The 14,905-nt window shown below is 45.2% G+C and overlaps 2 protein-coding genes across 2 annotated transcripts; one reads left to right on the top strand and one right to left on the bottom strand.

Moving 5' to 3' along the window:
* Positions 1 to 1,256: 1,256 nt before the first annotated feature.
* On the bottom strand, positions 1,257 to 7,135 carry OAZ3 (ornithine decarboxylase antizyme 3). Its single transcript, XM_060010878.1, is given in 7 exon segments — positions 1,257 to 1,399; positions 2,057 to 2,142; positions 2,632 to 2,807; positions 3,558 to 3,632; positions 3,634 to 3,694; positions 3,989 to 4,155; positions 7,046 to 7,135. Coding segments are annotated over 7 exon segments (798 nt in total).
* On the top strand, positions 7,129 to 13,692 carry MRPL9 (mitochondrial ribosomal protein L9). The gene is made up of 7 exons (XM_060030009.1): positions 7,129 to 7,274; positions 7,434 to 7,590; positions 8,059 to 8,183; positions 8,389 to 8,439; positions 10,388 to 10,489; positions 12,971 to 13,054; positions 13,168 to 13,692. The coding sequence occupies exons 1-7, from the start codon at positions 7,134 to 7,136 to the stop codon at positions 13,291 to 13,293; spliced, it is 786 nt and encodes a 261-aa protein (XP_059885992.1). The 5' UTR covers positions 7,129 to 7,133; the 3' UTR covers positions 13,294 to 13,692.
* Positions 13,693 to 14,905: the final 1,213 nt, after the last annotated feature.

Raw genomic sequence — 14,905 nt, 5'->3', positions numbered from 1 at the left:
GGAGCATCTCTGAGTAGCTTGGGTAGTCCCACAGGAATCAGTGAAGGGCTGCCATTGATATGACATTTCAGACCTTGGCTGCACTCACTCAGTGAAGCAGGCTCGGCCCTGGAATTGGAGCTGCTGTACAACAGGGTCATGAGGCCAGTTAGTCCCCAGTTTCCTCAGCCTTTACGCCTTTTTTTTTTTTTGGAATATTTATTTTTTTAATTGAAGTGTAGTTGATTTACACTGTTGTGCCAATCTCTGCTGTACAGCAGAGTGACTCAGTTATACACATATAGACATTCTTTTTTTATATATTCTTTGCTATTATGGTTTATCACAGGATATTGAATATAGTTCCCTGTGCTATCAGTAGGACCTTCTTATCAGCCTTTACTCTTGAGGGGTCCCCTGATAGAAATCATTCATAGGACTTCTTGCTCTGGAAAATGAGTAGTGTCTCATTCTTTTTTTTTTTTTTTTTTGCGGTACGCGGGCCTCTCACTGTTGTGGCCTCTCCCGTTGCAGAGCACAGGCTCCGGACGCACAGGCTCAGTGGCCATGGCTCACGGGCCCAGCCGCTCCGCGGCATGTGGGATCTTCCCAGACCGGGGCACGAACCCGTGTCCCCTGCATCGGCAGGCGGACTCGCAACCACTGCGCCACCAGGGAAGCCCGTGTCTCATTCTTAACTGTAGTTTGTTACTGTGTATGAAAGCCTGTTCCTTTAATATGGCCTTTAAGCCTTGTCAGTTTACATTGCATTCTGATGGGTTCCCTATTCCAGTATAACTCTCTACGTTTTCTGCTTCCTGGGATGCTCCTCCCCTTGAGCCAATGCCACAGGAACCATGTACCTTCTCTGATTTCCTCCACATCAAAGGAAAGGAAATAGCACTTGTCTCCAATTTGAACCAAAATATATGGGTGAAAGTCTCCCAGTAAGGCTTAAGTCTTCCTGAATTCCCTAGTGCTTGGTTTTGCTCCTGGCAGGTGCTCAGATGGTTAGAATAAATGGGGAAAGGCAAAAACTGAAAATCCTTGGGTCCTTTCTCTCTCTGGCTCAGGCCCCTTTGATCTTTTCAGTCATCAAATGTTTATCTATCTATCCTACAATGAATTCAGCTCTGTGAGACTCAAAGAAACAGTGAACATTTGAGGATTGCACTACCCTTTATTCCTAAGATGGAAGGTGTTCTGAATCACATCCTGGGCCCCTGGTTCTCATTTATCAAGGCTCCGAGCCCTTCACAGAGTAAGAATAAGCATGTTCAGGGAGTTTCACTGGGCAGGTGGCCTAGGTCCCTTTCAAGGGGATACACCATAAAGATGACATTGTTCCAGGGAGGAAGGGCCGGGTGATCTGGTCTGACCACTTCAAAGCCCATGTAGCTGAAGGCCCGTAGCAGGGCACCTGTGAAAAGAGAGAGGAAATTAGAACACTCTGAAACTCAGTACAGCTGTTCCCCCAGCCTTGGCTTCTTCCAGTAGGGAATGACTTGGGGGGTGTGGGAAACAGTGTAGTGCAGGCAGTGGGATGATGTGCTTTGGAGTCAAACAAACCTAGACTCTAACCTGGCTGGAGTTTACTATACCAGGAAGGTATAGTAAACTCTTGACCACCTTTGTCTTTTATCCAATGAAGTATAAACTCCTTGAGGGAGGAGGTGTAGTTTCTGTAATGTGTGCCTAGCATCTGGTTAATTATATTCCTATCCTCCTGGCCTAATGCCTGACCCTTTCACTCTATAGGTGTTTAATACACTTGAGATCCTTTCTGTTCTACCAGCCAGATCCCTTGAATGGCTTCTTTGTAATTTCACCAGTGCTCCTTCAGTCTAGATTCTGAAATCTACGTGCAGGGCCTTCCTGATAGTCTAGTTGTGACTTGAATGAACGGAATGCTAGATGCCTTAATTTCCTTGGCGTGGAGTAGGGGGTGGGTGTTGAATCCCTGAACTGCCTGAGCATGCCCTTTTTTAAAGAGTGAGGGGAAGAAGGTCTACCAAGGAAAAGTCACTTGTCAGCTGCTTCAGCACAAAGGGCCAGGAAGGACAGAGCAGATTCCCACCTCTGTCATTCCGGTTGTTTTGGAAGTTTACAAGCACAGAATCCACATTGGTCTTCTCCTCCACATACTCCAGTGTTGCAGTCAAACTAGGGACCAGAGGGAAAATGGTCAATGTAATGTTCAGCAAACTCAAAATCCAGAAAGATGCCTACTTGCAGCAGAAGAGATCTTATTAGTTTTTCCTGACCCAAGCCAGGAAATGAAAGTTGCTAAACTCGTTTTGATAGATTTTTTTCTCTGAAGCCAAGGGATTATACACTACTGGACTGACACCATGCCATGGAAGGGGCTTGGGGTGAAGGGGCCACTCTATAAAGACAAACAGCTAGAGAGCACTTCCTTTCAACTATTTATGCATTCCCACTTGTGTTTCTGAATCAGTTTAGCAACCTCCCATGGGCTGTTATCCTTTGAACCCCAGATCCTGGCTCAGCTCACAGGCTTGTTCAGTGGTTTGAATGTATCCAGCTCCTGAATAAGCCCTCACTGGTTAGCATGCCCACTACCTGATTATGACATAAGAGCGAAATCCCCTAACCTCTTTGCTCCCCTCTCCCCCATACAGGCTCAGTCACCTTTCCCGGCTGCCTTGATCCAAGGCCCGGTATGGGATATCTAGGAAGAGTCTGTGGTCACAAAGAAGGCCGTGCCAATGGGCAGAGGTCTGGGGGGTGAGGCGGAAGTGGAAGTCTAACTGCACCGGGTCCTGGTGAAGCAGGGGGTCGGTAGCCAGCACCGTCAGGTTCCCAGCCTAGAAAAGGAGTAAAAATGAGAGTAATATTCTCCTATTTCTGTGCTCACCTAACCCTCAAATCATATCTCAGGCCAGTTTGGGTGTGTCTGTGGAAGCAAGGCAGGGGCTGATGGAGAGCCTGGGAAAAGTGGAGCCAAGGTCTTACTCAATATCCCTCAGTCCTGGGACCTAACTCTGTTCCTATCATGGAGTTCTCTTCGATACAAATAATTTGGAATCTGGAGTCAATGGAGTATTACTGCCTGCTGACCTCGCTCAGTGTGCTCTAACGATTCAGAAACGTATTTACATCAGAGAGCTTAAAGCTGGGCCATCTATTTACTGTCTCACTGATAATACTCTTCTACTTTTCTCCATCATATGTTTTCTCTAAATTCTCCCATTTCTTATTTAAAATGCATAGCTCATACCTAGGCATGTTATTGAGATATGATACAAAGGCAAGGGCAGGAGTTCTGGGTTCTAGTCCCAGAACTTAGCATCTAAACAGCTTTATGTCTTAATACAGTCTATCTTTGTTTCCCCTTTCTCTTTTCCCATCCTGCTTTTCACCACCAGCCCTAAGACCTTGCCTTAAGATCTCTGGACCAGAGAATCCTTGTCTATAAAGTAGCTTTTACACATGAGCTCCGAGGTCTCATCTAGCTCTAACTTATGATTTATTTTCCAACTAGCTAATGTCCCTTTGCAAGATATCATTACCGCAAGGGGCTGCCATGTCACAGCACCAACTCCCAGTCCACTTACCGAATACAGTTCTTTAAGCTCGTCTTGATCACCCTGCTCGCTGCTTCTGCCCCTGTGAAGGCCTACTAGGGACTCAGGAGCACTGAAGACAGCAACGGGGTCGGAGTGTCAAGTGCTCCTGTTCCTTATAAGTGATGCTGATTGGGAAAAAGAGGTCCAAATTAGTTTATTTCTGAGTCTGAGATGGGGAAAGACTCTTAACTTCCAGGTACACAGGGTCAGGCTCTGGCACCATCTTCTGTATCTTATGTGAACCAACCCATCTGTTTCCATTTTCCCAAGCCAGCCAGATAGAAAACGTTTATGAAGCTCCATGCAGGCCTTCTACCCTATTTTGCTATTATCATCTTTTGCCACTTGGGAAGTTCTTTCGAATTCTTTTTTCTTTACAGTGTATATAAACAACTACAAGTAGAGATGAAAACAAGTACCTTTTATAACAAGGCAGCATCTTCTCCCGGAGGGTGATCCGGTATTTGTAACGGTAAAGGTAATAGGCGTATGGTGACCAGATCGGGTAGAGGTAGTTCCGTGTTTTTCCCCTCTTGATATAAGAAAGGGAGTAGATAAAGGGGCGCGACCTGTTACGAGGCAGTTTCTTAGTTCAGTGCCTCCCCGAGGCAAAGTGAGGTTCAGGGATGGGTGGCAGAGGTTTAGGCAACTGGTGCCATTGTGACACGGTGAGCACTATGACATGGACAAAGCGTTAGCCCTTACACCGCCTCAGGACTCCTCTCTGCTGCTCCCTACCCCGTCACCCTCTTAGGTAGCCCCAAGGCTCCTGTTCAACTAGTATGCACTTCACAGCTACACCAGAAGTTAAAATACTTTGGCTTCTGTAGTGGTTGGTAAACAGCCCTGGCTGACCACTTGTGCCCACACAATGTGGGCTCCTCTCTGGCATGTGCATGTGCAAACACACACTTCAGCAACTAAAGGGTTGGGGTCTGATACTGCAGGAAGCTTCTAAGGCCCTGATCCAGCATCTGACCTGACTGGTTGGTTCCTGGTTCCTATCAGTTAAATATTTTATCATCCCTACCTTTAATAAGCCAGTGGTGCTACCCATTGTTGAACTTTCTCATTGCCTTATAGGGTAGGAATTGCAAACTAAATGCCTGCAGGGACCTGGACAACTAATGGAAATTAGTGGAGCTGCTGGGTGGGACTGAAGCCAAATGAAAAGCTCACACCCTGGGCTTCCCTGGTGGCGCAGTGGTTGAGAGTCCGCCTGCCGATGCAGGGGACACGGGTTTGTGCCCCGGTCCGGGAGGATCCCACATGCCGCGGAGCGGCTGGGCCCGTGAGCCTGCGCGTCCGGAGCCTGTGCTCCGCAATGGGAGAGGCCACAACAGTGAGAGGCCTGCGTACCGGAAAAAAACAAAACAAAACAAAAAGCTCACACCCTAAAAAAAAGTGACACAATAGCTCCAAACAGCTGCCATGCAGGAATGCAGACTCAGTGGTACCAGATCATATGATTTTTCAACAGAAACTGGAAAGATTGATTTTTGTGATAAATTTCTCAAATTTTAAAAAGATATTGGCTACTAACTTAAAAAATAAAAATTGTTGATTAAAAAAATCAACATGGTGTGTAAAATTTGGTTCTGCGGCCACCAGTTTGAGACTTCTGCATATTCATTTATTCATCCATTTAACAAATATCTATTGAGGGCCTACTATGAGCTTAGGATACACAGTAAACAAAACAAAGATCCCCTGCCCCATGGAACTTCTAACAGTGAAAGAACAAACCTAAACACTAAGCACAAGAAAATGATTTCATATGTTAGATGATAGCTGCTATGGAGGAAAATAGAGTAGAATAAAGAAGGATCAGGAGTGTGAAGGAGGTGGCGCAGTTGCAGTAATAAATAGGGTGATCTAAATAGGCCTCATTGAAAAGGTGACATTTAATCAAAGACCTGAAGGGGGTGAGGGATTTAGGCCAAGCGAGCATCTGAGGGTAAAAGCATTCTGTGTCAAAGCAACAGCCAGTGGAAAAGCCCTAAAGAGAATGTGTCAAATGTTTTCCACAAACAGCCAGGAGTCCACTGTGGGTGGAGTAGTATAAGCTATAGGGAGAGTAGAAAAAGAAGAGAGCTAATGGGGCCAGGTCATTGTAGGGCCTTATAGACCATTGTCTGGCCTTTTTCTTTTACTCTGAGTAAAGGGGGAAGTCATTGCAGGTTTTGGGTAGAAGAGACATGATCTGACCTGTGTTTTTAGAAAGATTCTGACTGTTGTATTGTAAATAAACTGTAGAGCTTTAAACGATGTTTGTTAGGAGACTATTGCAGTAATCCAGGAGAAAGATAGTGTCTTATTCCAGGGTGGAGCACTGGAGGTGATGGGATGTGGCTGGATTCTGGAAATAGTATAAAGGTAGCACCTACAGGATTTCCTGGCGTAGGAGAGAAGTTGAGTCCAAGAACTGAAAGAATGGAGTTACCATCAACTGAGAGGGGAAAGGCTGCAGGTGAGGCACTATGGGGCAGGGTATAGAGATGGATTTAGTTTGGAGCATGTTAACTTTGAATTGTCCATTAGACATGTAAGGGGAAGATGACAGGCAGTTGGATATTCATGTCTGGAGTTTAGAAGACTAGGGTGAAGACAGAAATTTGAAGTCATTGGCGTATAAATGGTACGTTAAGCCATGAGACTGAATGGGATCACCAAGAGTGTGTACATTGAGAAGAGTAAAGATCCAAAAACTGAGTCCTGGGGGCCCTCTGAGAAGTGGGGAATAAAAGAGAAATCAGCAAAGGAGACTGTGAAGGAAAATAGTGAAGTAGGAAGGAAATAAAAACAAATTGGTGTCCTGGAAGCTAAGAAAGTGTAATTAGGAGGAGGGACTAATGGTCAAAGGCTGTTTATGTGTCAAATAACAGGATGTATAGAGCATCTTTCCATAAATCTCTTCTGCCAAACAGACCCTATTCACTCCATTTATATGGTTTACTCCCCAGTACTGAGACCCTCCACGGAGGGAACCGTCTCCCTTTTGATTTAGAATTCTTTAAACATGAGCCTAAATACTGCAGTGTCACGATTAAGGATTAGACGACTTCCTGGGGCTTGCAAGTTTTCCAGAGGATCCGATCCTTCCACCACTTTTAGGCAGGTTTGAAGTAAGGAAAAATGAGAGCAGCACCCTCTCCCCTCAGCATCCAGCTATCACAGAATGTCAGAATTGGAAGTGCCCTCAGAGAGCTATTAGAGCTCAGTCGAAGCCCCCATCTTAAAGACAAAGTGAAGCCAAGAGGGAAAGGGTGTCTTTCCCGGTGTCAGTGCACCTAACAGTCACTCCACTATGTGTCAGTGGCTATGGGTGTCCCTCCCCCGAAAAGAAATTGGGAGAAGGGAGTAGAGGCATGCTGAATCGTGGAGCATTCATCCCAGATCTCCGGTCTCGAGGCAGCCTAGTCGCAGCCCAATCCGGGCCCGGGCTTCCCCTGGGCTCAGCTCGGACAGAGCCGCGCCGGCTCAGGCGCGCCGCGGGCACCCGGTGGGGGCCTTTCCTGCCGCCGGCGCCGGGGGCCTTCTACGCCTCCATCCGCGCCCGAGAACATGGCGGCGGCTACAGGCAGGTCTCTGCTGCGGGCGGGCACTGAGCGGCTGGTGCGAGGAGGGGTTTGGGAGATCCTCCGGCCGCGACTTGAAGGGGGCACCTCCGGCTCGGAGCGCGACTTCAGCCTGTCTCACAGTCGGGTGAGGGCCGGGTGTGCGTTCTGGGGCTCCTTGACTGGGGCGTGTTGAGACCTGGTGGGGCCCCGGCCTGCGGGTGGTGGGCTCTCCTTGAGGGGCCGGCGGCCAGAGGAGGAGGCTTCTCTGTGGAGACTCGCTCACCCTCGCTCCCCCGGCCGCCAGGGCACGGTCATTGTGGAGCGCTGGTGGAAGGTGCCGCTAGCGGGAGAGGGCCGGAAGCCGCGCCTGCACCGGCGGCACCGCGTCTACAAGCTGGCGGAGGACACGAAACACCGGCCCAAAGACAACCTGGAGCTCATCCTCACGCAGTCGGTGGAGGGTAAGGCCCAGGCAGAGGTGCTTCCTGTCTCAGGCTGGTCCTGTTTGGCATCAGCTTTTTTCTGCCCTTTTACTAATTTGGGGGAATGACCAGTTCATATTTGAGAAGAGGAAGCCATAAAAAGTACTGTGATGGTGACATAGGGCTCCTACATAGAAAATCAGAACATGAATGCAGCAGCATCATTAACAGTGTGTGGGGAGAAAGAGACCTGACAGTATGTGCCACAGGTACTGAAATCCTGTGATGGGACAGTGCTTCACTTTGTACAGGGAATATTAAGTTTCTAAATCAGGTCCTAAAGAAATGAATTAGAAATCTCTTAAGTGTAGTCCTAGCGAATACTAATATTTCTTCTAGGAAGAATAAGCACTGTGAGAGAATAAGAGGTCTTTTTTCCTTTGATCATCTCCTTTTTTAGGGACTGCTCGATAATTCTGATCCAGTGTCTCTGTTCTCTGTTGGCAGAACTTGGAGTCCGAGGTGACCTGGTCTCAGTGAAAAAATCTGTAGGCCGTAATCGACTACTTCCTCAAGGACTGGCTGTATATGCGTCTCCTGAAAACAGGAAGCTGTTTGAAGAGGAGAAATTGGTGAGCCCGGAAGACGGCAGAGGGACTTGGAGGAATTAAAACCTTAAGATTATCTCTAGCAACTTCTTCTAGCCCCTACTTCATTTTCAGATGAAGTAGGGGCTAGAACAGGAATTCAGAAGCCCAGCCTATGCCAAGCATAGCAAGAGTTTGTTATTAGTTACCACAAACTCATTTTTCTTTCATCTGTAACTTTCTTTTCTAGCTGAGACAGGAAGGAAAATTAGAGAAGATCCAGACCAAGGAAGGTGAGACGGTGAGTAGAAACATAGAAAATCTTTATTTATGGGTCACCTACAAAGTCACCAACCTCTTCCTGAAAGACTTCTTGATTTCCTTGAAGTCTCCTGATTTTAAGCACAAGGTAGGGGCAAGGGAAGTGTTGTGGTTACCATAACTGGTATTGAGATATCCTAGGATATCCTGACCTGTTGGGTGAAGTGCTCTAGTTTATTGAGGGAGGCCCCAACCTGGGTACCAGGGGACCCATGGAAAAGTGAGATGAGGACTTTGCCTTCGGGGTTGTTTACAGACAAGTTGGAGAGAAAATAGACACATGAGAAAGTGATAAACTCAAGGCAGTAAATTATGAGTGACATGGACCAAAATGGATTAGGGTGATTGGGAAAGGATTTTTTTCAGATGGGATTGAATTAGGCCTTATGGGATTAGTAGGCTTTGGATAGACCAGGAGGGTGGGAAAGGTATTCTTAAGGGAGAAAAAGTAGATAGTTAAGGCACGTGTTATTGTTGTTTAATTTAAAAAAAAGTTTATGCAACTTTTAAAGGTTACACTTCATTTACAGTTATTATAAAATATTGGCTATAGTCTCCATGTCGTAGAATACATCCTTGTAGCCTGTCTTACACTCTATATCTGTGCATCTGTTTCTTTTTTGTTATATTCACTGGTTTGTTGTATTTTTTAGATTCCACATATAAGTTATCATACAATATTTGTCTTTCTCTGACTTATTTCACTTAGCATAATGCCCTCCAAGTCCATCCTTGTTGTTGCAGATGGCAAGATTTTGTTCTTCTTTATGGCTTAGTATTCCATTGTGTGTGTATGTGTATGCACATACATATTTTTTTGTGTGTGTGTATATACACATATATACTACACCTTCTTTATCAGTTCATCTGTTGATGGACACTTAGGTTGCTTCCATATCTTGGCAATTGTAAATAATGCGGCTGTGAACATTGGGGTGCACGTATCTTTTCAAATTAGTGTTTTTGGTTTTTTCAGACATATACCCAGGAGTGGAATTGCTAGGTCATATTTTTAGTTTTTTGAGAAACCGCTATACTGTTTTCCACAGTGGCTGCACAAACTTACATTCCCACCAACAGTATATGAGAGTTCCCTTTCTTCCACATCCTCTCCAACATTTGTTATTTGTGTTCTTTTTGATGATAGCCATTCTGACAGGTGTGAGGTGATATCTCAGTTCAAGCATGTTTTAAAATAGAAAGTAGACCAGTCTAGCTAAAACAGAGGACTTCTATTAGGAAATATATGACTGGAAAGAGGGTTGGGGCATAATTTACAAAACATCTTTAATCCTCAGCTAATGAATTTATACTTTGTTCTGTAAGCAGGGAGGAATTGTTATGGTGTAGGGGTGGGATTGAAGGGCCAGAATATTGTGTTAAAACAGTCTGTGAAAATCATTCCATCCTGAGATACACCAGCAGCCCCCATTGGTGAGCCTAACCTTGGTTTGGGGGGCGGTGTTTAAAAAGTTTTAAAATTTAAAAAAAATTTTTCTTTCTTTCGGCTGTGCCAGGTCTTAGTTGCAGCATGCAGACTTCTTAGTTGCAGCGTGCATGTGGGATCTAGTTCCCCGACCAGGGATTGAACCCGGGCCCCCTGCATTGGGAGCACGGAGTCTTACCCACTGGACCACTAGGGAAGTCCCTGATGAGCCTAACTTTGACATGGCCTGTTTCTCCTTGCTTAGGAATAGCCACATATAGGCAGCATTTCCTTTCAGAGCATCGCTAAAACGTCTTTCCATAATATCAGCCTTGAGACAATGAGAATTTTTATCTTTCGTATTCATCATCTCACCCATCTTGGCTATGAGGCAGAAATTGTGCATAGCCTCTCAGACTGTGTGCCCCTTGGCCTCTTGCTAACATGTTTCCTCTCCTTTGATTACAACTCTAACCTATCTTCTGTGTATAATTCCTCTCAGACAGTGAAATTTCTCAGAAGATGCCACCTGCAGGTAGGGATGAAGAACAATGTCAAATGGGAGCTAAACCCTGAAATAGTTGCCCGCCACTTCCTCAGAAATGTGAGTATTCCCAAACACTGCTGTACCCCTGAGGGTGGAAACTACCCTTGGGAAGAAGAAGCTACCCCAGGATTGATCCCTCTGTTAGGAAAGGGTATGATCATCCAGCTGGAGTTATGGAAAGCATTTTTTTTTTTAATTGAAGTATAGTTGATTTACAATGTTGTGTTAATTTTCTGCTGTACAGCAAAGTGATTCAGTTATACATATATATACATCCTTTTTCATATTTTTTTATTATGGTTTTTTACAGGATATTGAATATAGTTCCCTGTGCTGTACAGTAGGACTTCGTTTTTTATCCATTCTATACATAATAGTTTGCATCTGCTAATCCCAAACTCCCAATCCATCCCTCCCCCACCTGGCAACCACAAGTCATTTCCCTCCCACGCCCGTGTAAACCAATCAAGAACGCTTTCCCTAAGTTGGATAGCCTCATGTAAATCAATGCAACCTGCCCCTTGGCAACCACAAGCCTGTCCTCTACGTTTCTGAGTCTGTTTCTGTTTCATAGATCTTTTTTCTAATATAAATTTATTTATTTATTTATTTATTTATTTTTGGCTGCGTTGGGTCTTCGTTGCTGCACGTAGGCTTTCTCTAGTTGCGGTACGCAGGCTTCTGATTGCGGTGGCTTCTCTTGTTGTGGAGCACGGGCTCTAGGCACGCAGGCTTCAGTAGTTGTGGCACGCAGGCTCAGCTGTGGCTTATGGGCTCTAGAGTGCAGGCTCAGTAGTTGTGGCGCACGGACTTAGTTGCTCCGTGGCATGTGGGATCTTCCCGCACCAGGGCTCGAACCCATGTCCCCTGCATTGGCAGGTGGGTTCTTAACCACTGTGCCACCAGGGAAGTTCTGTTTCATACATCATTTATGTCATATTTTAGATTCCACATATAAGTGATATCATACGGCATTTGTCTTTTTTTATTTTTTTTGCGGTACACGGGCCTCTCACTGTTGTGGCCTCTCCCGTTGCGGAGCACAGCCTCTGGATGCGCAGGCTTAGCGGCCATGGCTCACGGGCCCAGCCGCTCCGTGGCATGTGGGATCCTCTCAGACCAGGGCATGAACCCGCGTCCTCCCCCATCAGCAGGTGGACTCTCAACCACTGCGCCACCAGGGAAGCCCTGGCATTTGTCTCAGTTCACTTAGTATGATAACCTCTAGGTCCATCTGTGTTGTTGCAAATGGCATTATTTCATTCTTTTTTATGGCTGAGTAAGTATTCCATTGTATATACGTACCACATCTTCTTTTTCCATTCATCTGTTGATGGGCATTTAGGTTGTTTCGATGTCTTGGCTATTGTGAATAGATCTGCCGTGAACAGAGGTGCATGTATCTTTTTGAATTATAGTTTTGTCCAGATACATGCCCAGGAGTGGGATTGCTGGATCATATGGTAGCTCTATTTTTAGTTTTTTAAGGAACCTCCGTACTGTTTTCCATAGTGGCTGTACCAATTTACATTCCCACCAACAGTGTAGAAAGGTTCCCTTTTCTCCACACCCTCTCCAGCATTTGTTATCTGTAGACTTTTTAATGATGGCCATTCTGACCAGTGTGAGGTGGTAGTTCATTGTACTTTTGATTTGCGTTTCTCTAATAATTAGCGATGATGAGCATCTTTTCATGTGCCTGTCAGCCATTAGTATGTCTCCTTTGAAGAAATGTCTATTTAGGTCTTCTGCTCATTTTTCTGATTAGGTTGTTTTTTTGTTGAGTTGTTTGAGCTGATAGTATATTTTGGAAATTAAGCCCTTGTCAGTAGCTTCATTTGCAAGTATTTTCTCCCAGTCCATAGGTTGTCTTTTCGTTTTGTTTATGGTTTCCTTTGCTGTGCAAAAGCTTGTAAACGGTCTCAATTGTTTACTTTTGCTTTTATTTCTATTGCTTTGGGATACTGACCTAGGAAAACACTGGTACGATTTATGTCAGAATGTTTTGCCTACATTCTCTTCCAGGAGTTTTATGTTGTCCTGTCTTAACATTTTAAGTCTTTAAGCCATTTTGAGTTTATTTTTGTGTATGGTGTGAGGAAGTGTTCTAACTTGGCTGATTTACATGTGGCTGTCCAACTTAGGGAAAGCGTTCTTGGTTTGCAGGGGTGTGGGAGGGAAATAACTAAGGATGGTCACATAGATTCTGAAGACTGATAGGAGAAGATGGTGGGATCATTTATTTTCTCTAGCTAGGGAAAACCTGGGGAAATGTGACTCACTGGAGAATTTTTACTTTTGTGGGTGAAGTGAGTTTGATCTCAAGCCCTGTGTCTCTTTGTGAATCCACCTCCCTTTCTGAGAAATTAGGACTGAGTTATTCTGCCACTATTTATGGCGGTTTGTGCCTTTCCATGGGATCAGCCAGGGTAAACCTCCCCGTTTTATTCACCCCTGTACAGGAAAATCTAGAGGTTGCCTGGAGTGGCAACCATGTAAACAGAGTTCCCTTTGGCTGTGATTGATTTTTTTTTGCAGCTTGGTGTTGTGGTTGCCCCACATGCATTAAAGTTACCAGAAGAGCCTATCACACAGAGGGGCGAGTACTGGTGTGAGGTGACGGTGAGTGTTTCACATCCTGTCTCCTTTTTCTCACTGGGTAGAAAGCTGGGATTGGATGGTGTTAGTTCGTATCTGCCCCACTGATCTGAAGATTACTGTTATTTTGTGTACAGGTAAATGGGCTTGACACTGTGAGGGTACCTATGTCTGTGGTGAACTTTGAGAGGCCCAAGACCAAAAGATATAAGTACTGGTTAGCCCAGCAAGCTGCCAGCTCCACAGGCTCCCAGACCATCTGAACCTGTTCTACCTCGAAAGCAGCAAAGCAGAATCAGAGAGGTGGAGCGAAGATGATGGGCCAGCACCGTGATGTCACTCCCAGCTCTGACCAAACACGGAATTTTAGAAAGCATATGGAGACAGCGACAGCAGACTAGACTGAATATACGTTGAATTGTCCATATTTGCCATCTTCAGCGGTTATCACATCTAGCGTTACTGGGGCAGGCCTACTCCAGAAGTACCAGGCTGTAGATTTGATAAGCTAAATATTAATAATAGACCAAAAGAGTCTAGATCTATTTAGCCTCGTCCTACATTGGAATTCATTGGAATAAATGATAGCGATAGCTCATTCTCATCATCCAAACTAAATGTTTGTATCTGAAAAAAAAAATAAAGAGGTTGTGTTCTTTTTAGGTGTTGTTTACTGGACTGAGTAGACTGGGGACAGGACCTCTATGTGGGATGTCCTCTTGAGCCACTGGGGTTTACTGCTGAAAAGGAAAAAAGAGAATACACTTGCAGGCTACAGCCCACAGTTGCTGTGGACAAATTACTCAACAAGTTGATACGCCTTACGGTCTTAAAACTTATTAGGTACGCTAATACAGCCCTCAGTACAAGCGCAGTGGAGTCTGAATAAGGCCTAAGGGAAATTGTCGGAGAAAATGATGCTGGGATGAAAGAAGTTTAAAAAGGGAACTTCTGTTTTATTTCTTCAGCCACTTCCTGAAATTTTGAAAAAGAAAATACCTTGGTTTCCAGACCAAGGTTAAGATATGGGGCTAGTTCGTAGGTAATTACGGAATAGGAGATGAGGCAAGTAGATAGTTCAAGGTCCATTCCTGGAAAAAAGACTAACTGTTGACAAGTGGATTGTGCCAGAGTCACTCAAATAAATATGAGATTTTGCAGTTTAGGAAGGATAAAGACGAGACCATTGACTCTACTGCTACCCTTACCAGAGAAATTGGTTTCTATCAATCATCCTATTTGAGCTCACCTGCCTTGCCAAGCCAACTAACTACTTTCATCTGCAGAAAGCCATCCCTGCTATTGAGCGTTCTGTCGTCAATAGTTGCACTAATATCTGTATCCAACCTCACACTTGCCAGAACTCTGTGACAGGTCGAGCACTAGTATTGTTTGCAATTGCCATTTGATTGTCAGATTTGCCATCAATCCCTGCTGTCCTTGAAATGGAAAGCTCACTTAACACTGCATCTTTCCACACCACCACCACCATGATGACGCGCTCTGAAACTGAGCACAGGAGCAACATTCCACATAGTGAATCTCAAAAAGTGTTCAGATACTTGTCATGAGGTGAGTTCCTGGTAAAACAGACTGAGTTGGAGATTTAGGTGCAGGAAGTTTACTGGGGTGTCCTCTAGATTAACACCTGTTGGGGCGTGAAGGAAGCAAAATTCGGTAGAGGGAGAAGTTGAGCTGACGCAGTCTCAACAAAGGCCTTAGTCCCCCAGGGAGCTCAAGCTAGGGTGGCTTGAGCCATCTAGATGTGTACCATGTGGAGGCAAGTGGCCAGACCTATAGAACCCCATGCTGACCAGGAAAGGGTCTTGGGTGAGGTGACTGATTTCAGACACAGGCAGTACCCAGAGGGGAACT

This window comes from Delphinus delphis, chromosome 1 (assembly GCF_949987515.2).
Source record: "Delphinus delphis chromosome 1, mDelDel1.2, whole genome shotgun sequence".
NCBI lineage: Eukaryota > Metazoa > Chordata > Mammalia > Artiodactyla > Delphinidae > Delphinus > Delphinus delphis.
The sequence above is the reverse complement of the archived record's forward strand: the minus strand, read 5'-3'. Positions and strand labels throughout refer to the sequence as shown.